This window comes from Protomyctophum parallelum (assembly GCF_964188405.1).
Source record: "Protomyctophum parallelum genome assembly, chromosome: 9".
Taxonomy (NCBI): domain Eukaryota; kingdom Metazoa; phylum Chordata; class Actinopteri; order Myctophiformes; family Myctophidae; genus Protomyctophum; species Protomyctophum parallelum.
Window position 1 is genome coordinate 31,621,642 of NC_139706.1, and position 24,420 is coordinate 31,646,061.

The 24,420-nt window shown below is 41.4% G+C and overlaps 2 protein-coding genes across 3 annotated transcripts; one reads left to right on the plus strand and one right to left on the minus strand.

The window, feature by feature from the left end:
* The first annotated feature begins 274 nt into the window (after positions 1–274).
* Positions 275–12,694, plus strand: LOC310864793 (protein NipSnap homolog 2-like). Its single transcript, XM_083773574.1, has 10 exons — positions 275–392; positions 2,187–2,338; positions 2,452–2,497; positions 3,650–3,744; positions 4,149–4,219; positions 5,114–5,254; positions 8,857–8,888; positions 10,238–10,332; positions 10,580–10,663; positions 11,347–12,694. Exons 1-10 carry the CDS (start codon positions 301–303, stop codon positions 11,409–11,411), a joined length of 873 nt encoding a protein of 290 aa, XP_083629700.1. The 5' UTR covers positions 275–300; the 3' UTR covers positions 11,412–12,694.
* Positions 11,976–23,396, minus strand: psph (phosphoserine phosphatase). 2 transcript variants are annotated; one of them, XM_083773576.1, is made up of 6 exons: positions 23,313–23,396; positions 18,705–18,848; positions 17,449–17,583; positions 16,402–16,547; positions 15,287–15,435; positions 11,976–14,075 (listed from the first exon to the last, which is right to left on the minus strand). In XM_083773576.1, exons 1-6 carry the CDS (start codon positions 23,342–23,344, stop codon positions 13,965–13,967), a joined length of 717 nt encoding a protein of 238 aa, XP_083629702.1. In that variant the 5' UTR covers positions 23,345–23,396; the 3' UTR covers positions 11,976–13,964. The 2 variants fall into 2 exon arrangements, with proteins under 2 accessions (XP_083629702.1, XP_083629703.1); XM_083773577.1 differs by having other exon boundaries at positions 23,309–23,394.
* Between the last annotated feature and the right edge of the window lie 1,024 nt (positions 23,397–24,420).

The following is a 24,420-nucleotide window of genomic DNA, read 5'->3' on the forward strand; positions in this document are numbered from 1 at the left end:
CTGTCGGCCTACGGGATTGGATTGGAAGTGTGTGCGTGTGTGTGCGTGTGTGTGTGTGTGTGTGTGTGCGTGTGTGCGTGTGTGTGTGTGTGTGTGTGTGTGTGTGTGTGTGTGTGTGTGTGTGTGTGTGTGTGTCTGTGTGCGTGCGTGCGCGCGTGCATGCGCTATAATAGGTGGATATCATCCCAACATGAGTGTGAAACATGAATGATGGTATTCTACCGCCACCTGGTGGCCAGATATAACAACAACAACAAGGCTCTTGTGGCTGCCTTCCTGGGTCATTTAAAGACCGTGAAGATGGCGACCCGAGTCCTTCAGAAGATGATCAATGGACCTGCTCTGGTCAGAACCAGGGCCCAGTGGTCAGGACACGTCGTCGTTTTGAACAGGTCTGATCCTCATTCACATTATTAGTTCATTGTTCAAGTTTGAGAGACCTTTGACAGTTGATGGTTTAATGGTTTTTGTGCAGCTTGTGTTAGCTTAAAGCTGTGTTGTTCTGCAGTGGAAATGGATGGGACTGGGCTTTAGCATCTCAAGTAGCCACTGCTGTGACTGGACTGTCCCACAAAGTTAAACGCTTCAGAATACTACAACATTTTTGTGGTCCTATTATTGAATAATATATGGTCGATTGTTTCGACGGTATGCTTATAGCATGATCATAACATAACCACAGCTGTTAGGGCTGGAATTATTCATTGTTTTTATTTTTACACCATTATTCATGCTCAAGGTCATGATTTGTTATTTTTCTCTGGGATGTAATTTTAATGTTGTGGAAAGAAACACGTACTGTATTTAACTTATTTAGTTTTGATGTGCAGAGGAGGTTGAAAGTTGAACATACTCCATGGACTGTCATGTCTGATGCTTCTGTTTATTTATTTATTACCCTGCTATGTGGATACACCATTGTCTATCTACTTTATTAGCTGAAATATTGTATTTACTTCACTGTTATAAGTGAAACGTGCATGGCTATCTTTCTTAGATAAGATTGGTGCATGTAACTGAGATATGGATGGATTCAAGATTAATACAAAAATACATACATGATACATAATAAGGGACAATGTTTCAGTAGTCTCTGGGGAACTGCATAGGGACCCCCCACCCTGGCATTACATTCAGTTTGACTCCGTTTAACACAAAATAGCCGAACTACAAGCTCACAACGCCATAGCTTGTTCTATTTTCCACAATGTCCGCCTCTTTGTCTTTCTTACGTAATATTTGACAATTTGGCCAATTTGATATTAAAAAGGTCTTAATAGTAATTAAATTGTAACTTTAGAAATATGCAGATATCCTGTACACTTATACTGTATGTTTGTTTGTTTGTTTACTGTTGAAGTGAGAAAACAATGTTGCAAGACATCTGGGGACCCCCAAAATAATTCAGGGCCGAGTCCCAACCCTACTGCTCCCACTAGACCCCACTGCTCTAGTGCAAGGGTATTTTCAGGCCAATATGACCCCTTAGCAGAGAGAGAGAGAGGGAGAGAGAGAGAAAATTGTGTTGCAGAAACCTTTTCATAGATTTGTTTGACAGCACTATCATTGCCTTTTCTGTTTTAATGTGTATTTTTAGACATTTAACCATTCAAATCCTCAATAATTTGACACCAAGCCTCTTTGCCATAAATAGCTGATGTCTACAAGCTCACAAGGCGTTGCATCACAACACATTGTGAGCTTGTAGATATTATAGAATAGGATTTTTCAAATAGCCGAAGTATACCAAGTGTTAAACGTATGTTTTATAATAATAACAATAAATCTACAAATTAACTAGTATTAACTCAGGCTTTCTAATAATTGTAATGGAGTACAGTATATATCCCTGGCCTGAGGTGAATGTTATTATCATGCAGATTAAAGTTCTCAGTCGCCACGACTGATTTCAGTCATTTGGATTAGCCAGTGTGTCTTCTATGGAAACATCTACAGTATATACCAGCTCTCAATGCATAGCAGACGCATTGAGAGCTCGTATACTGGCTAGTTTCGGTTGTTATTTTAAGATTAGAACATTTGAAGTGGTCAAACTAGTAATATGTTCAGAAGCATCTTCCACAAAATCTGAATAGTCTTGCATATTTCATAAAAGCACATGACCAGTGGAGTTGACTTTTTCCAGTGGTGAGATTTTATTTATCTTTATCTTTATGTATTGTTAGTATTACTTGCAGGGGTCTGGCAGTGTCGAGCGTCAGACACAGAGAGGACAACTGGTTCAAGTCACTGTTTGTGAGGAAGGTTGATCCCAGGAAAGATGCACACGCTACCCTGCTGACTAAGAACGAGGAGAGCAACCTGTATAAAATCCAGTGTAAGCTTTACACACATTCAATTCATCCCTACAGTACCTCTTCAAAATCATAAAAAACTATCTTTCTTAAATCAATGATATGTCGTTTTTAATCAACTTTATTTTCTGTGCAGTCCATAATGTCAAACCAGAGTGCTTGGAGGCATACAACAAACTTAAGTAAGTGTAAGTGTTATTTGTTATATTAACCAATCTCCTTGCAGTGTCGCAGGCACAGATGTTGAGGTGTGTAACAAACTGTTGGCAGCACTGTACCAGTGTTGCCAACTCTCATAAGAGAAATAAGCCAACTAATCTCCAAAAACAAGCCAAATCTTGTGAGAGAAATAAGCCAAATCTCACGCAGAAAAACAAGCCAAAACAAGCCCAATAATATTGTCATATATTCCTAATAAACAAATATTAGATTCGTTTTGGTCATTTATTATAACATTTTACACATACATACTTGAGCCATGGCTCATGACACCAGACCGATTATGGGGAATTATAGTACTGTACATTAAATAAATGTTGGCTTATTAGATTTGCAAAGAAGCCACAGCGTTTCTATATCAAGCCCAAAAAACCACAACCCGCTAGTCGTAATTCTTTCCTGCAACTCTGGAAAATAACAAGCCAAAGGTTGCGGTAAATACTGAGCAACTTAGCAACACTGATGTCTACAGGTCTATTCCTGTCAGATGTCTGACATAACAGCATGGTATAGTACATCGTAGAATACCACCCCCTCACTTGCTGGCATTCTGCCTATATTTAGCAACAACACCAAACTTACATTTCCATATGTTGTGATGTTATATTATTTAAATTTACATTTACTGGCTTGGCCAAGCATCTCCTTCAGGGCATAGGATGCCAGATGGGGGAGGAGGGTGTTGTCACTGCACGACGACGTAGCCCTATGGGCTGGAGAAGTTATCATTCCAAAAGAAATTAAATGAAAGATCTCCCCTCAAATTGAAGAATCACAGCGGCTATACAAATTAAATAAATAAATAAATACAATTAATTACAGAACAAATATATGACACATCGTCTCTGTCGGGTGGAAATGTCATACTGTTTGTCCAAAACGTACTTTTCAGGATTCAAATTCAAAAGTAGATCTACAAGCTCAAAAGTGTCGCTTCACGCCGCGTTTCGAGCTTGTACATCTGCTACTTTTGATGCTTTTGTGTGATGCCCAGTAGGGTGTTAATTTACGAAAACACAAAAACATGAGAGGTTTCTGTCCGACAGCAACGATATATGACATGCTTTCACTGTGTTGGGACTGACCTAATTTAAAGCGTTTGTGGTCCATCACAGTGAGGAGGTTTTACCATCCATCCATGCTGATAAGTTCTACCCCTGTGAGCTGGTGGGGACTTGGAACACCTGGTATGGAGACCAAGACCAGGCTGGTAGGAGCCCTAGCATCAACACACACACACACGCACGCACGCGTGAACAGGGGACTAGCAGGGTGGGGGTCCATGGAATTGTAAGAGTTGAATATTACATTTAGTTTGACTCGGTTCCACAGATAAATATTGTGAAAATAGCCGATCTACAAGCTCACAATACCTCAAGTTGCGAGGCATTGTGTGCTTGTAGATATTTTCACAATTTTTGCGCTTTCTTATATTATCTGACAATTTGGCCTATGTTTGACCAGTTCTTTTGGTGTTTACTTTTGATGCAGTAATGGTCTTTTGTGATCCACAGGTTGAGAACCATTGTATTGGAGGACAATGATTTATATGATGTGTACAGTTTGCTCTATGCTGCATCTCCAGTAATGATTTATTTTTATTTTTTTCTCCAGTCCATTTGTGGCGGTACAGAGGTGGCTACCCAGCTCTCACTGAAGTGATGAACAAGCTCAGGCAGAACCCGGTAAAGACGACTGGATTCTACAATTTACAATTTAGGCATTTAGCAGACGCACTTAATCCATCACGATTTACACTACAGTAAGCATGTAAATACGAGGTAATACATCAAATGCATAGACATAGTCATCTAGGATCATAGGTAAACCAAGAATCCTTAATAAGCCTGAACAGTATAATATCAAACATCTGTACATTGAAACTATACAAACCATAGGATGCCAGGTCAACAAATTAATCTGGCTAGTCTACATAACTGGCTATCAAATGTACACGTTTACCTTTGCATAAGACTGCAAGGTCGTCAAGGCAAGGGCAAGTACTACAGGCTAAGGTGGAGTCCTGGTAAACTGGCACACTGGCATGCATAAGTACCCAGTACGGTGTTCTACTCTCTGAGTTCCATGCTGGCACTAAGAAAATGTTGCTGACGAGATTACCAAGTATTGTAATCGTAAAACTGCCACTGTGGCGTCCATGATGTCAGCAATGTTCTTGACAATGTGGAAGTTTGACCAATGACAGACATCTAAGCAGAAAACAATATCCATCTAGTGCTTTATTTGGAGAACTATGTAGACTGGACAAGTGGACAGAAAATAAAACAAAATTTGATAAATACCAGTGTTCTTGTGGTGGCTTCTCTCTTTTTCATTACAACCAGCTCCTTTAGTCCATTAGCTGTCCTGATTCTAATGTCATATTAAACTTCAGAGGAATAAACATTAAACATTGTTACCTCCCTCAAACTTGAGATCATAGTGTAACTGATTTAATGGCATTACCTGTCCATTCTCAGTGTAACAGTAGTGTGTGTGTGTGTGTGTGTGTGTGTGTGTGTGTGTGTGTGTGTGTGTGTGTGTGTGTGTTGTGTGTGTGCGCACGCACACGTTGATAGGAGTTCACGGCGTACAGGAAGGAACGGGGGAAGATGCTGTTGTCTCGTAAGAACCAGCTTCTGCTGGAGTTCAGCTTCTGGAACGAGCCCATTCCCAGGGAGGGACCCAATATCTACGAGCTCCGCACCTACCAGCTGAGGGTGAGTTCTGGAACCCATAAACATATCGTTACTGTCTGGGGGAAACCAAAAAAATCTTACAAAATTGCAAAAGTAGCAGATCTACAAGCTCAAAACGTGTCTCTTCACACTGTGTTCAAGCTTGTGAATCTGCTACTTTTGATACTTTTGTGTGGCGCTGTAGTATGATCAAGTAGGGGGTTGATTTACCAAAGAAACACAAAAAGTTAAAATATGGAGATTTTGGAGGTTTCTGTCCAACAGCAACAAAATGGAAAAGCACACGCACATTTATATAGTGCTCAAAAATATTAAAATGTATCACACTTTTCTTTGAGCACTGGAACCACACAATCTGAAGTCCTCACTGTTCATTTAACATAGTGACCCATATAATAAACAATGTAAACAGTAAACACACATGCAGGGAGACAGTGTAGTGCCTTGGTAAAACCAAGAACATAGCACCAGGTTAAACAGTACGTTATCAAAATAAAAGTATTTACATTTAAACTATATATAGGATACCAGGTAAACAATGAACCTAGCATCTGTCTAAACAACATGCCATCTAAATACAATTAAAAATATATATATTGTGGTCAAGAAAAACAAGCATAAGAGGCATTAGACGCGCTGCCATAGGACAGATCTTTCACTGGGTTCAACATGAAATCCCAGTCCAAACCCACTCCACACCAATGCTTCGACAATGCAGTTTTTCCTTTCCCCACACCCAGATCCAACTACAACTTAGTTTTGGACAATAACATCATAATCCCCTACTTAACTACACGATAAAACTAAACAAGCACGTTTTTAGATTTTCCCCGAATAGCATTCCATGCAGCTTATGGCTGTGCTGGTGACATTTTCAGCAGCCTATATCCTTACTACGGTGAAAGGAGTTTGAGCTACAGTAAAAGTGGTGTCCCCTTCCTTTCCTGTCTATTTATAGCTATCCACAGACAAAAATAAACATGCAAACTGGCTACAAATATGATAAACGCTTCAGATTGTGACCTGACCTGGGTTGGGTTGGTTATATCAAGCTCTGGCATTAAATCACACCTCTGTTTTATAAGATCCTTTATTCCTTTATATCCAGTATGATCCAAAACACAAGGTTAGCTCTCTATAGGTCAGTGGTTCCCAATGTGTGGTTCTGGGACACCCATGGGTCCTTCCTTGGTGTTTCAGGGGGTCAGCAGCAAAAATGAGGAGGAACAGTTTAATTTCACTAGAAGTGAGCCTAATTAGAGAATGACATATTCACATCTTAGGTTTCACTATCTCCACTATTATCTGTCCACCTACATTTTAGGTGGACAGTTGTAGAATTATGTATTTGCTTTATGGGTTATGGGTTTTTTTTGCATATTATGAAAAAGAAAAGGGATGCTAGGGTTTAATATGGTTAATATTCTGCAATCTGATCAGTTCTCCCACTGTGAGATGTGATGAATGTGGGCTGCTCTCTCTCCTCACAGACTGGAGATTGAATGCTTTATTAAAAGTTTGCAAAAAGTGTAATTAGTTGACATAGTTAATAATACTAAAAGCATAACACGGGCACGAGGGCTTGTTTCCATTGTGGTCCTATGTATTCAATTAATCAAGACAAAGACATAAAATACTATACAAGAATTCATCAATACTAGGAACAGTATAGCATATTTACAGAAAAGTCTTAAGTGAGGGGCGCTTTTATCATCATACATCATGTCCAGCTTTTAATGTTTGTGTTTACACTATCACGTAAAAATGGCCATTCATTATCAATGGAATTTAATGTTTGTGTTAGAACAAAGTTTGTGTTTACACACACTAAAAGCTGGACATAGGGGCTATCGCCCCTCAAAAACTGGAGGGTCATTTATTTTGTCAAGCTAGAAGAGAAGGGTCATTTATTTTGTCAAGCTAGAAGAGAAGGGTCATTTCTTCTGTCAAGCTAGAAGAGAAGGGTCATTTCTTCTGTCAAGCTAGAAGAGAAGGGTCATTTATTTTGTCAAGCTAGAAGAGACATTTTTGAAGGAGGGTGGGGAGTCACTTTTCCATGGATGTTGGTAGGGCATTCCACATTTTTGGGTGGCATAATAGTAGAATTAATTCATCCCCAGAGCAGCTCTGTGTTGTTCTAAGCATCAGAGCAGGATTGCGACAGGCTTATAGGGTGAAGTTAGGCAGCACATTATCAAAGCCTTGTCCTCATACCTTTACACTGCAAGTCCAGTCAAGTTACATTTATTTGTTTTACACATTTAACACACAGTTAACTCAATGTGCTATAGCAGTAGTTCTCTCACACACACACACACACACACACACACACACACACACACACCTGTCTATCTACTTCTCCAAAGCAAAGTGAGTGACAGCCACAACACTAGAGGGAGCGGCCATGATCTGGTACCACCCACATTTAGTACAAACATGGGAAAATTGAGACCCCATCCATTAAATGATTAAAGGACATTTTTTTCTTTCAAAATTGGCCTCTATCAGGATGGGAGATAAATGTAATTTTCCCATCTCATGTGTACATGTCGTGTTGTATGTGTTGATGACATTGTATAGGACCACAATTGAAACAGGTCCACAGGACTTTTTCGAGTTATAATTATTTTCAGCTTTAATGTCTTACTGTACCACATGCTGTACCACATGTTGACTAATAAAGTATCCAATCAATCAATACATTCTGGAGCTAGACAACGAGAGGATTATACTATGGATCTTTGTGGTTATTTATATTAAATAGTTTACTCTGGAAAGAGAAAGAATGACACACATTGGTTGGAGAGCTGATTTATATACTGGTAGGCTACTTTATATTAGTGGTTCTCAAAGTGTGGTACAGGGACCCGCAAGGGTCCTTGAGGGGGTTCCAGGGGGTCCCCAGCAAAATATGTTTAAAAGTTTAGGCGTTCTATTTTGCACCAACCTCTACCAGGCCATTATTTGGTTACAATTCCAGTCCAGCATATTTTTTAATGCAAAATTACTTTAAATGGCAAAAGGTACTGTAAACATATCAGTATATACTGTACTGTACATAGTGCAAACCAACAAGATACCAAAACAAGAGGTCAAAAGGGCAACATGGCATCAACAAGGGATGACAGAGATGCGCACTGCAGCGATGCACATGGGATTCTATATACTGACCTGAGCGTAAAAACAATGTCACTCACCACTGTCCAGTTCACCCATGTTACGCAGCGACTGGAACAACAAGCCCTCCACTCTGGCATTAAATTCACAGAATGCGGTAAAACTATTTGGGACAAGGCTACTATTTACAACCCGATACGGTATATTTCATATAAATTGTAGTACGTGCATACATGCATCTGCTATTTGAAAATAGCCATTCTACAAGCTGAGATGTGATGCGTGTGAGTTTTTAGATCTGCTATATTAAAAAAATCTTGAAAACGTATTAGTCACAACACCGCAAATCTGGTATGGGGGGGGGGGGGGGGGGGTCCCTGTCACAACATATTTACATATTTTCAGATGGGGGTCCGTGGTCAAATACGTATTAGGGGGTCCTTGATATGAACCACTGCTTTGTATCATATTTTAATACCTCTTTTGTTCTGTTTGACATTTTGCAGCCTGGAACCATGATCGAGTGGGGTAATTACTGGTAAGGTTTGAAGTGAACACATCACACGCCTGTGGTTACAGACATCATTAATAAGACATATTCCACAGAGAGGATCTATTTTCATATTGTAGTGTCATAGGTTACCACTGAACCTTGACAATCTACTGTACCGTACCTTCAATATTATTCACATTACATTATGTCTAACCATAAATGTTGTTAAACGCATATTTTGTTAAACGCATTTTTGTATATTGTGAATAGGTTTCATTGTGAGAAACTCCATACAGTCAACGTTACTGAGCATAGCAGTGGGTGTGGTTGTCTAAAAATCTGACAATTTTTTCCCATAGATTTACAAATATATTTAAATCAATTATTTTAAGCCAAGAATCAAGTAGTGGTGCCTGCAACCTCACGATAGATATGTATCACGATACAGAGGCCACGATACTATATATATATTGATATATATAATGTATATATATGTTAATTCCAAATAATGACCATTAGGGCTGGGTTTTGTCCTATAGACCGATTCAGAAACGGGTTCCCCTGGTCGCAGCGAATGTATTTCCTGTAGGCGGAGATGACATATCTGCGGTGTAAACTCGCAGGTCTTCTACTACATTCAATGGTAGAGTGACTGATGTTAGTCTGCTCAAACGTTATGGTTGAGACGAAGCAATGAAAGGTCCTGAAAGATACATAAAGTCAGTCTTTGAACGGGACTCGAACACGCAACGCGATGTCAGGCCAGAGCCTATATGCGGCATGCGCCTGGACCACTAGGCCAGCAGGCGCGACAGCCTCAGTTCTTAAAGGACCACTTCACTTTTCAGCCTATCTTCATATAATTGGTCCTCACTAATGTTCATGACACATTTTTTTCCTACTCTGTGTCTCATAGGAGGGCTGTAGGGAGTTCAGAACCCTGTCCACCAGTGACATCATTGATGGGGAATCCAAACTAATAGAAACTGCAGGCTTTCTATTCCTGAAAAGTTGCAATGCGAAAATGGAAGCCATAATAAAAATAAAAATATTGTTTAAAAACAATCTTGTTTAAAAATAAATCTGACTAACGATGTCACTGGTGGACGGGTTTCTGAACTGCCCACAGCTCTCCTATGAGACAAAAAAAGAGAACAAAACGGTGTTAGTAAGGACCAATTATATGAAGTTAGGTTGAAAAGTGGTCCTTTGATAATTGGGTTGGTTTGGTTGTCCAGTGTGGTGACATTGAGTTGGTTTGGTTGTCCAGTGTGGTGACATTGAGTTGGTTTGGTTGTCCAGTGTGGTGACATTGAGTTGGTTTGGTTGTCCAGTGTGGTGACATTGAGTTGGTTTTCCAGTGTGGTGACATTGAGTGTTGTTGTGCTCCACAGGGCCAGAGCCATCAGCTTCCGACAGCAGAACAGTGAGGCAGTGGGAGGCTTTTTCTCCCAGATAGGGAACCTCTACATGGTTCACCACCTCTGGGGTAAGAACATATTTTCCAAGTTAAGAATGTGTCGTTGCAGTCGAGCAGAAACTTTTTTTTCTTCATTTAACACCCTGCTTGATCATACTACAGCCTCACACAAAAGCAACGCAACGTGTTTTGAGCTTGTAGATCTGCCACTATTGCTGTTTTTGAATTGAAATCCGGAAGAGTAACAGTTTGGGACATATGAGGTTCTATACACATCTTTGCAGTGTCATACAGTGTGATCGGTCTTTCATTTCAGCTTACAAAGATCTCCAGTCCAGAGAAAACACGAGGAGCGCAGCGTGGCAGCAGGAGGGCTGGGATGAGGCAGTGTATTACACAGGTGAGTAATATATTGACTCCAGGCCAAAGACGTTTATTATTATTTTTAAAGGGGCTTACATTGATAACATTATAATCATGATTTAATTCAAATCTTACAACTCTCGTTCTAAAAAAACAGAACAAATCTATGGTGGCCTGTGCTGAACTATTGCTACTGCCATTTAGCGGTGGATGAGTTAAGGCCTATTCATACCAGGGGTGGATAGCAATGCAATCATTGCCGCCTTTAACGGAAAAATAGCCACGACTGAAGCTTTGGATTGATGGTCCTTTAACACAGTGGTTCTCAGCCTGTGATGATTAGCTTAATGTGCAACATTGATTTCTCACTCAACAGTAAATAAACCTACATCATAAGTGCATATAGAGCATCTACACATTTTTAAAGAGGCAATTTAAGGACCTTTAAGACAAGCAATCAACAAACTATACTATAAAAGTGGTCAAACATGAGGCGTTGTGAAATTGTAGATGGGCTATTTTCACAATATTTATCTGGGGAACCGAGTGATTATTTTGGGGTGTTGCGGCCTGAAAAGATTGAGAACCACTGCTTTAGTATCAGAGTATTGAGCTTTTACCTTTATCATGATTATCACCGTTCATAATCATAATACACCAGACTTTGAACTGTGTGGACACGCTATTTGAACCCCCCCCCCCCCCCCCTCTTTTCTCCAGTTCCTCTCATTCAACACATGGATTCCAGGATCATGATCCCAACGAAGGCCTCCCCACTACAGTAAAGCCAATACAAGCTGAAATCAGATGGCACCCATTTGAATTGTTACATCCATTCAGAATGTCACTGCCGTGGGCCTCAACAACATATTATCCTGTTTCCAACCAGCCCTCCCTCTTCCTATCGCTCTCTTTGTTCTGTCATTTGATCTGCTGTATGTATCATTTTGAAAAAACCCGGTAATAGGATGTCCAGAATTATCGCCGAGACACAGGAGGCAATGAAACACAGTCCATTTTATCTGTTGTTTAAAAAAAACCTCTGGGAAACTCATTGCCATTGCGAGTGCACAAGTGTTTTATTGTTCTGTGGAAGGATGAGAGATCTGAGACGACTATTCAAACCTTAAGGAAGCCTAGTTTATACTACATCGTGTGAGGGTGTCGCTTGGCAAAAAAATAACGAAACAAAAAGCTAAAAATGCATCAACGTCGTACTATGAAGTATAAACTAAACTTGACAGATATTGGGTCAAGGTCTGATGACACATTGGTCAGTAAGTACAGAGAGCCAAAGGACTTCTTGAGCCTGAATTAAGACTTAGTTGCGGGTGGGTGTCGTGCACCGAAAATAGCCGATCTGTAAGTGCACAACGCAGCACAGCGCAATGTGTTCTATAGTCCAGCTATTTTCGGTGTGCGGATAGCGGCGTGCAATTAAGTATCAATAAAGGCATTGGAAGGGAGAGCTTATGTACAGTAGCATATAATACCTGTGTGCAAATGCAATAATGGGTCAATTTAATTAATATATAGGGGCATCTACCTTATGGACAGACATGAGTTACTATCTGTACTCAAATATACAAAATCAAGGCTATTTATTTATTTCATGTAAATATTTCATGTTTATAACATAATTTATGATAGGAATAATGCAAAGTGCACTTTGAAATGTGACATCAAAGCCTTTGCAAGTCAAGTGCTCAAGAGAAAGCCATTAGAAAATGGATTAACCGGACATTATATTCTTATTATTTATTAGTATTCTTCACTGGACACTATATTCTATGAATGGAACATATTAAACAGATTTGACATGGGTGATACAAGTCAAAGCCTCAGATTATTGTTGAGATGTATTTTATGTATTTCCCATTGCGTCTTGTGGCCGTTTCTTTGTTTACAGTAAGGTCGCCCCCCCCCCCATCTTGATATGCAAAGCACTTGGATGTTTTTATCTTGTACTGTGCTAGTGACATTTTCCTTTCTTGAAAAGATGAAATGATCAGCATGTTTTAACATGTTTTAGTATACAGCAGTGCATTAAAAACATGAACCATTGTGACTCTTGATTACACTGGTCTCTACCATCTCTGGTGCATCTAGGCCTGTCACAATTATTACATAATCGCCTGACCGCAATTATTTGAGATAATCCCAATTCATTTTTTCCATTATCGTCATAATCTTGTGTTGAACATTTTTCATAATATTTTCAAAAAGTGGAAATAATTATTCAAGTTATTTGTAAATGGTAAATGGTGCATTCATATAGCGCCTTTATCCAAGGCGCTTTACAGAGATTGTGCATTACATTCACCCATTCACACACACATTCATACACCGATGGCAGCGGAAACCATGCAAGGCACCGCCACCAACTAGCACATCGGGAGCAATTAGGGGTTCAGTGTCTTGCTCAAGGACACTTCGACAGTAACTCTGGGGGAGCCCGGGTTCGAACTGGCAACCTTACGGTTACCATCCAGGCACTCTACCCCTGAGCCACCGCCGCCCATTTGTCATATCTTTGTCAACATCTTTTGTTTTACAAAGCCAACAGAAATGTACATTTTATTCACAATGTTCAATGACAGAAGCGCAATTAAACCCGTTAATTGCAATTATTTGAGCGACAATTAATCTTCAAGTAAAATGTTCTAATCGTGACAGCCCTACATGCATCTATATCTCCAAATCTGGTTTGAGATTAAGTGTTACCAAACAAAGCATGCTTATCTTTTGTTGGTCAGCTCACAGGGAACAAGTCACCACAGAGTTGGCAAAACATTGCCAACAACTCAAATAAACAAACTCCAAAACAGTATGTGTCTTTCTGTTTTAATGTGCCAAAAATGATTGAAATCAAAGACACACTTTTATAGTAATTAGTTGTCCATATACTGTACCATGGCAAAATGTAAAACATTTCTATACATTTCAATACTGTACCATGGCAGAATGTTAAACATTTCTATACATTTCAATACAACGCGTCTTCGTTGCGCGTACACAAGTTGTACTAACTTCACTAAAAGCAATGTCAATGTCATGATAAAAGTGCAAAGATATGCCTCTATTAAGACAATATTTGTTATACTTTTTACTCTCTTTGTTTTTTAGTACTCTACAGTAACCGTATAAAAATCAAGTGGGCGACAAAGCCATGGTAAAAATTGGTCAAAAGAGGTAAAAAACAATCGACTCACTATTGTAGTGTAAACTCTTTTCATTCATTATAAAATCCTACTGACCGGCTGGGTCTAAGAACAGTAGCTGATAAATGCATGGAAGGCACAGCTCCACTCCACCAGAAGGTGTAAACATTAGTCATGTTAGATCTTCTCCAGCTCTTTTAACAGCTCTCCAAAACTAGTGACGTACCATGAACTCCTCTCCTTTACCTGGGACCTGGTGACGTTTCCACCGAATCCAATGAAAGCGTTCTGAAACATAGATTGATACAATATAATCACCCAGCATCACAACATAACAGTAGTTGCGTCTCTCATGCCGTGTTCACTCTAGCGGCGACCAGTGGTGTCATGCTCGTAGAACGCAGTACCACACCGTGGTACCAGTAGTTTTTTTATGTGCACGCGCAGGGTGCATGTGCGTGCACGCTAGAACGCGTCCCCCCTAGATTCAACACCTAATAATCAACCACCAGGCACCATGTACCGAGTGGTCTAGGTTTACTACCAGTAAAAAACCACCATGACACCACTGCACCGCAGACAAAAGATGCAAGACGACAGAACACATGGCCAGCTCCACTGCTGTTGAGTTGCCATTTCAGTGTTGCTCACGCCACACTGTGTAAATCAGATGCCAAGGCGAGGATTACATAACACAGGTTATTTAAAGACATTTTTTGAGGGGCCCCTCCTATGTCCAGCTTTTGGTGTACAGTAACCGAGTTTTTGTCCCAACACAAACATTAAATGCCATTGACAATGAATGGAGAATTTGTGCGTAAACAAACATTGCGTAACACAAACACTGATGACGAAGGTGAGGACGCCAGGACGCAAATTGTGATTGGCTGGAATGAGATTATGTATGATGATAAGTGCACCTCTCACTTCACAGGGGTGTGATTTTTTTGAGAGGCAATAGCCCCTCCTATGTCCAGCTTTTGGTGTACGTGCCAACACAATCTTTGTCCTACACAAACATTAAATCCCATTGACAATGAATGTTCAATGAGTGTTCGTGTGAACACAAACATAGCATAACAAAAACATTGAAGACGAAGGTGAGGACGCAAATTCTGATTGACCGGAATGGGATGATGTACGATGGATGATAATATCGCCCGTCACTTCACACGAGAGAAGGAATTGTGGGGATAGATAGGGGGACTGAAAATGGTGAAACAATAGTATATTATTCTTAAAAAAAAAAGTCTGTAGCCTGTATGTAGTATGTAGATAACCACCCCAATTGTAAAAGTTACAGAATCTAAGTAAAAGTATGTAGCTTGTTGCTTTCTCAATGCTTGTGTGATCTGTGCATCATAACACATTTAAACAAACTTCCACCTGAAACGTTAGGAAAAACAAAACATATAGAGCTCTAAACTCTCTCTTATATCCAAATTAATAGTAGAATAGAACTGCTTAGGAAAATAAAGATGTATGCAGAGATTCCTTACAGCAGGAGGAAAGGCTTCTAGGTCCGTGGCTCCGTCTCCGATCATGACGACGGTCTTGAAGCCGTGCTGCTCCTTCAGCATGCTGATGACCCTGCCTTTGCCACCGCTCTCTGCTGTGGGCTGAGTCTCGTCAAAACCAGCATACTCGCCTGAACAGGTGGACACGTTGTACACAAGGAGAGGCCTATTTATGTGGACGAGGAACTAAAACGGTAGCTGAAACGAGTACGCAAACCAAGTTGTTGTAAGGAGAGAGGAAAGATTAGCTTTGGACAGCGTTTTGTTTCCAACTTTGACAGTCAGTCCTAATTGTCTCCACCAGGCCGAAGGCATGCGGAGAGAGTATGTTTTGCACTCCGTCCGTGTCTGTGTGTTTTTATATTACTTTTGTCCAAAAATCCCGCTAATCGCTACACACTATCTATATAGTCATGTGTTCAAGCTGGACATTGGCTTTCAAAATTTGCAGGATTGGCCCGTTTTGAACAAAAAGCCTCAAATCTTTTACGTGCAATTTACGTGAAATCTTTCACGGACTTTCCTACTAGGCTGAGAAATATATCCCACCCTTTTCACATTGGCCTGTAATAGTGCCACCAACAGGTGGATTTTTGCAAAACACATTTTTGGAACAAAATGCCTCACATCATGAACGCAGCGTGCAATTTACGTGAAATATTTCACAGACTTTCCTACTAGGCTGAGGAATATATCCCACCCTTTTCACATTGGCCTGTTACAGTGCCACAAACAGGTGGATTTTTGCAAAACATATTTTTGGAACAAAATGCCCCAAATCATCCAATTGCCATCCAAGGCGTAAGAAGAACTGGCACCCTTTTCACATTGACGTATTGACATATTGACACATTGACCAGGAGGCCACAACCTGACCTGCCCTGGTAAAGACCTGTGCCCCGAGGGGCACTTTATCTAGTTTAAAATGAAAAGGAGAGAACATCGTAGAATGTGAATTTTAGAAATTGTCAAACCAGAGACAGGATTGTGTCTAAGGTCGTATCCAAACCTAGACACATGATCTATGATCTATTCCACAACTCTTAAACCTAAGTTATGCTTTGTCGTATGGTAGAGTTGTTTGCTCACAGACTCACCATTGAAGTAGAACTTGAGGCGGTTGGCGTACACATGGTGTAGAGGAATGTTGAGCTGAGACGCCACGTGCTCCACGATGCAACGGAAGCCCCCAGAGATGAGGAACACCTTCACGTTGCGCTGGTGCAGGTCATCCACCAGCTCCCTGGACATGCACAACAAGAGACCACATCAAAATGATGCACTCAAAAGTCCTGACAGTTTCACTATAATCACCAAACAGGAAGTCACATTGGTCTTCCAATTGGCAACATACGTAAGTGTTAACCTTGAGCCACCTTGTAAAGTCAAACATCACGGTCATCGCTTTTCCCCCTTCAAAGAGGAGCTGAAACACCAGCACAAGTATGTCCAAAACTGTCAATTAAATTCAAAGGAGCTTTATTGGCATGAGAAAACATATGTTTACATTGCCAAAGCAAGTGTCAAAATACAATAAATACTGAAAATGGGGAAAGTATATACAGTTGGAGGGGGTACAGCATTAAGTAAACATTAAGTCACTTGTCTGAGGAATCAAATTCCAAAACAGCAAAACATCAACAGCTCAAAACGTGTTGCTTCGCGCCGCGTTTCAAGCTACTTTTGATGCTTTTGTGTGACGCTGTAGTCATGTAATAATAATAATGAATTGCATTTTTATAGCGCTTTTCCAAGTGCTCAAAGCGCTTTACAATGGTTCATTCATTCATACATTCATGCCAATGGTGGCAAGCTCACACCAACCAACTCATTGGAGGCAATGTAGGGTTCAGTGTCTTGCCCAAGGACACTTCGACATGTAGACAGGAGGAGCTGGGATTCAAATCGCCGACCCAGGGATCATTGGACGACCTGCTCTACCTCCTGAGCCACAGCCGCCATATAATGATCATGTAGGGAATTCATTTACCAAAAAGGAAAGTTAAAATATGGGGATAAGGTTTCTGCCCGAGAGCAACAATATTATAGCAACATAGGTTTTTCAGAAAACCGTTTAGAAGGCATTTTTTAAATTGAATTCAGGTCTTAATGGTTTAGACAGGAATAGTTCTGCACACACTTACTTAATACCTGGAGTCAGCTGTGGCGGGTGGTCAGTGATCAGCTTGTTAACCTGTTCTCTGGAGCATCGGATGATGGACAGACGCTCTGTCAGAGCCGTTTTGAACGTCACAGAGCCCCCCATGGCCTTACGCGTCCTGACATGTAGCAATGAGAAGAAAAGCATATTTACATTTTGGTTGCTCTACAATGGAGAGGAATGCCAATAACACACTACAAAAAGTTTTCCCAATAAACCTCATCTGTACTTCCATCACGCGTAAGGTTGGGATCCGGAACTGGAGGAAGTGGAAACGGATCCAACAGTGATTGAACCGGAATCGGTTTCAATACATTGTCAAGAGTATGTGGACTTCACAACTGCTGTCTTATAGTATTTGTATTATTATTATTTATTTAAGCAAGATGTGAGGGCTGCAAAGCGGCCAGAACCTCTAGTACAATTACAATATCGTTGGTGCATTTTAATTTCAAGGACCACCATAACTCTGTGAGTGTACACATCGAACATTCACTTGTGCACTCTCTGAGTTACAGACCTGTAATGATCCATTTGGAATCGTTAAAGGGAACCGCTAAGGAATCGGGCCGTTAAAGAGGGAATCGGTAAGGAACCGTACTAATCGTTAAAATCCTTAGAAATCCCAACCCTAGTCACACACGGCAATGTAAGCGACTAAGCGTGATGTGAGTATGATTTATGTACTAGGGCTGCAAGTATCAATCATCTTCGACTTCTACCCAAGATTTGACCAAGAAGTTTGAACAAGATTTGCACAAGTGCTGAACTTTTTACCATTGAGCTATTAAAGCCTGCTCAGGGGATAATAATCTTGACCATTAGGACAAAATCAGTCAGAAATCTGTGTCTAGGTCTAGATCTAAATGTGAAGATCTAAATAGTAGAGCAGGGAGACAAAATACAACCACCCCAATTGTATAAGTTGTAACATACCGTACGCTACCATACAGTTTGGACAAAATTACATTCTATTCATAAATTCATTAGGAAGAATTATACTTCACACAACTGTGTCATGCTAAAATAGTGAAAATAACGGCTAATGAGTGGCTAATGTCACTATTTCACACCCTCAAAATGAAATGCCCAAGATTGATCAGTAATCGATTTTTATTATTATTATTTTGTTTTATCGATTAAATTGATTAGTTCAATTAACTGTTGCACCTCTAACAGAGAGGCAACAGCGGTACAACTACATACTGTATAGTATACTGTACATATACACATACATACATCTCAGTGACTGCATCTCCTACACCACAGAATTTGGCGAGTTCATCTATTCCCTCTTCTTTGATGACTGTGCTGTCCACATCGAAGCAAACCGCTTCCGCTCTCCGGAATATCTCCTTCGTCTGTGATAAAGATGTCATATTGCTGGAAGAAAGAAAGAAAGACGTGGTAGAAACAGAATGAGTATTATTGATGTTCTGAAATTTAACTGTATCCGTTACATAATTTAACTGTATCCGTTACTGGCTGCCAGAATTGATGGCTTTGACAGTAGAGCTTTGCGAACAATAGAGGGGATAAAATGGCAAGACAGGGTCCAACAGCACACTGCGGGAACGCACCCAACAGCCCCCTGCGTCCCAACTGCCAGCACAGCAACGGATGCGCTGGTATGGCCATGCCAAAAGACTCCCCCCTGAACACCACACTCACACTATCCTCCACTTTGATCCAAAATCTGCGGGCTGGAAACTCCCCTGCGGAGCTCCCTGCACCCGATGGATTGATGCCGTCACCAGGGACCAACTGGGCTTGTCACTGACTGAATCTGAGCCCCTAGCACTGGACCCACCCAAATGGAGAAGATTGGTGAAACTGATTGGCTCTACGCATGCCGACGCCTCCGCCGCCGAGCAAGAGACCTGATGATGATGATGTTACGGTGATGCCTGCAAAGCTTTTAACCACTTAAACCTGAACAGATCATGGACCAACTCTGTACTTTGCTCCTCCTTTTTGAGGGGCGCTAGCCCCTCCAATGCACGACTTTCCGAAATTACCATCATGCCCCTCACTTCACACGAATGTGATTTTTTTCCCCTCATCTACACCAAATTACTTGATTACATTTTCCAACACTCACAACATAGGCAAAACATCTGTGAAATGTGAAATGAAGCAAACTTGAAAACAGTAGATCTAACAACATAACATGCCCAAAATAGGGTACTAGGGTTCATGTGGTTTTAACATCAACAGGCAAGCAGTATGCCACTGAACTGACTATGACCGTGTCTGAGGACCAGATCTAATCCTGTTCATTAAACCTCAGCTGACACAAGTTTAGGTCACAAGCAGAGGATATGTGGTAACGTGCAGTCTGTCATTGTCTCCACCAGCCAAAGTGTGCAGGATTGGCCCGTTTTGAACAAAAAGCCTTGGCTTAAATCATGAACGCAGCGTGCAATTTATGTGCAATCTTTCGCACACTTAACACTTTCCTTCCTACTTGGCCGGTTATAGCGCCACCAACAGGTGGATTTGCAAAACACATTTTTGGAACAAAATGCCTCAAATCATCCAATTGCCATCAAAGGCATTAGAAGAAATGTCACCCTTTTCACATTGGCCTATTATAGCGCCACCAGGAGGCCACAACCTGACCTGGCCTGGTGGAGACCTGTGCCTTGAGGGGCACTGTTTCTAGTTTCATTCTCATTTTGTTGGGGTACACGGTACAGTAACACATGGGTCAGATGAATGCACCTTGAAAATCTTGTTCTCATGATGCACCAGTTTTTTATATGAAATTAAATGGTTTCTCCTATTTGTGTCTTATTCTTTTACTTTGCTCTATGTGCGGTGTAATCTGTGGTGCCGAACTTGTGCACTGCAGTGTGGCTATTTGAATTGTGTCATTCATACACATAATTATGGCCTTCTAAATTATAAGCCTGCAGCAAAGAAGCCAGCTATACCTAGCCTCTTTGTGAAGCTTCTCCAGCACTTCACCTGAGCCCATGTTAATGGGTTGTTATGTGGGAATTATGATATATCTTTAAGACAGTACATGTACTGATTGACTCATACTAGTCATTATAAACTGTATGTCCAATGGTACAAAATGCAAAGAAGTAAACCACTGATACAGGGGAAGACATTATGGGAATTTTGACACTGGTCCTCTGGGCTTGTACTGGGCCAGCAATCATTACAAAACACTAGTACCACAGGAAAACAATGTGAACTTACAGTAGTTAGGTATTTTTGTCAGGTGACACCTTAATGAAAGCTCATGAAATGTAAGCGACCTAGTCATCAATGAAGCGACCTAGTCATCAATGGGAGTCCCACCCCATGCCGCCTAAGCCAAATGGAGTCTGTCCATACACTGCAACGCCACCAGAAACGCTGCAAGCCAATCTGTTAGTAGCGACCTAGTCATGATTGCCTCCCTCCTAAGCTATGACACACACACCACGGCAGGGCTGATTTCACCCAACACCCATATGCACAGCACACACTGATACACCTGATAACACTGTGCTAACTGGAGAGCAGGAAAGATGCACAATGGAGACAGCGTTTGTTTCACCTGACAAATATGACTTGACTATTTAATATTTCTTGTTTTTTGAGTGGTGCAACCACTCCCTTACGGAGTTATGTGTGTGGGTGGCTGAGGCTGGCTGGCTGCCTGCCTGGCTGGCTAGGTATGAGCACGAAAACAGCATGGTTGTTTTTCACCACCTGTGCGCAACCTAACACACACACACACACAAACACACACGTACATATTAACTGTATATATGATGATTTCGGGTGTGCCAGTACAGTACAGTAGATGGTACAGTAGAGGGACCGGCACACGGTAACGGTCTGGAACTCTTTATTACTTTTTAATTAATTTTTTCATATTTTATATTTTGTTTTAATCATATCTTTCCAGGCTTTCTCAGGCTGCTGATGCTCATTTTCCTTCTTTTTGAGTGGTGCAACCACTCCAAGGAACAGCAGGGGCGCTGTTGTGCCAGAAACAGAGAGAGAGAGAGAGATAGTGCTGCACTGTTGCTGCTAATGAGAGAGAGAGATAGAGAGAGAGAGAGAGAGAGAGAGAGGGAGGGGGGGGGGGGGGGGGGGTTAGGGGAGTTGCACCACTGAACCACTGCAACCACTCCAAGGAACAGCAATGTCCGTGTTCACCTACCTATGTGTGGTTCACCTATGTGTGGTTAACCTACCTATGTGACGTTAATGAGCCAGTATAATGAGTACCAGTAGGGGCGCTGTTGCCAGAAACACAGAGAGAGAGATAGTATTAGTGCTGCACGAGTGCACGCACTGTTGCCTGCTAATGAGAGAGAGAGAGAGAGAGAGAGAGGGGGGGGGGGGGAGGGAGAGATGAGAGGGGGGAGAGGGGAGTTGCACCACTCAGTTCACACGGGTGTGATTTTTATTTTAATAAATGAAAAAGTTAATTGAAAAAACACACATTAGGGAAACCAGTTAACTTGTATGTGCCCCAAAACTGATATATATTTGGCCACAGACCCCCTCATCTGAAAATGTTTTGTGCCTGCTTGTGCCGGCCTAGCGGTCCAGGCGGTACCCTAGCGGTACCCACCAAAGGACCCCTGGGGGTCCCCGGGCCCAACGTTGAGAACCTATAGGGTAAACAAACTGTACTATAAACTCATGAAAAGAGGTTCTGACATTCCGGGTTCCTCCTCAGCCCTGGTCCTTGGTTGCAGCATGTGCCAATAAATGTGCACTTGACAGAGCAACACAGTCTGTGTGCGGAGTGGATCTCTTTTGTCTATTCTACTCAGCCCTGCAAGCCCTCCTCAGCCTCACAGATCCAAAACTAAAGAATATTTTGTTACTATAGGGTTGAGTACATTACAGAACATCGGATCATATGGATCTCATAACCGAATATTGGATCATCAATCATCATACAGGATATTTACTGAACACACTGGATCCTAATCCTATAGGACAGGGGTCTTCAACAGGGGTCCGGGATCCCAAGGGGGTCTTCAGTCACTACAGGCCGCCAAATCGGTGATAGGATTTTTTGTCTTCCCTTCTTTCTTGAAATCCAGCATCCCTATTCCTAGAGAACCAAAACAGTCCATCTACAAGCTCACAGTGCCTCTCCCTGCAGACCAAGTACATTGAATGATCAAATGTACTAAATATTGATGGTTAAATGTCTGAAAACACACATTAACATGAATCCAACACTAATGTGCTAATAATAATGGTGCTGTCAAACAAGTCAATCTGCTGTGGGGGCGGGGGGGTAACCAACTAACTAAGGTAACCAACTAACTAAATAAAAACGTCGAAGACCCCTGCTATTATAGGATGACAAATAGACCCCTGCTATTATAGAATGAGGTGCATCCATCCATCTGCTCACTGTATGGACAGAATCTGCAGGCGTTGCGTCACCCCATGCCATGCATGCAGCCATGCACTGACCGCACACACGTCACACACACACACACGCTCACACACACACACGGAACAAACCAAGCCAACCCAAAAGAAAAGACAAAGTCGATGCCATGTTGGTTCTGCTTCAGCGACCCGTGTGTCTACCAATAGTAGCTACATGGTTTCTACTCATTAAGATCAATAACAACACTACTTCAATGTAAGGATGATGGAATTTAAACAAACAACTATAAACTGATGTTACAAGTACAACAAGGCTTCAGTTCAGAGAGTAGAGAGTGAGAGTGAGATGCAAGTTGTTCCCTGCCTGCATGTATTATAAGACACACTGTCCTTGTAGTGGCTCTTACAGTCCTACTGCGCTGCACAACTGAACCAACATGTCTGAGCATGTGTATAAAGGTAAATAAACAGTTGGTAACTTACTGATATGTGATTGATAAGCAGCGTCTCAGCATTAAACATTTAACACAGCTCCTCTGATCTGATGTGCTGCTGCATGCATACGGTTCACTGGCAACCGAGGAGGGGGAGCCAGGTGACGAGCATCCCGCACAGCCAATCACCGTCAAGCCGGTGTGTGGACCCGCCCCCCATGTCACAGGGCGCGTTCCAGAATGCTTTCACAAAAGGAACAGAACACCTTAGTTCACTATAATAAATAGCGGTATGATAGGACACGTGTATACCTGAAGATATAAAAGGACTGGAAAAATATTGAAGATCTCCTTTTGTCATAATAATTACATATATAATAATAACATAATAAAGTTATTGCCCAGGCTGTGCCTTGTTTATTAGTAATATATTATGTAGTAGTAGTATTGTGGGTTTTTTGCTTCACCAACATATTTTATGCAGCCTAAATTCATCTCATTTAATTAAATGCTGTATGCTGTCTCTGACAGTCAGAGACAGCAATGTTGTGTGTTGTGTCAATATTTTTGGCCAGACGGCAGACATGCAGTTTATTTGTAATGTCAATATTTGTGTATTAAAAAAGAAGAAGAAAAGCATTGTATCAATGCTACACTACACATATTATTGTTGATATAAATGAGCACGTATATATTTCATGATTACATGACATCACTAATATCATCACTTCATCAGCCATGAAGGGAAAAAAAGTGCAATATTGATGGCATCATTAGCGAGAGCGCAGCGCAGCTTTGGAACATCGCCAACGGGCAGAGCCAATCAGAGCAGGGCACACACCCCCATCGTCCAATATGCCTTGCAGCACAGTGCGCTGGACCCGCCCCGCCACACGGGGGAGCGTTCCATGACGCAGAGATGCAGCTGAGCCTTGTACGCCAAAACGTCATCATTTTAAATGGCAATAATAATCCCTGCGATGATGAGCGATAAAATAATGCATCGCATGCACTGGAATGCATTCAGAACCGGGCTGTTTGTAGGCCGATATTAGCTACTGCACACCGCACGGTGTGTGTTCTTGAGGAGGAGATCACACCACAGACGCAACCTGCAGGGACGACTCAAAGGAACAATGAGGCTCCATCACCATCAT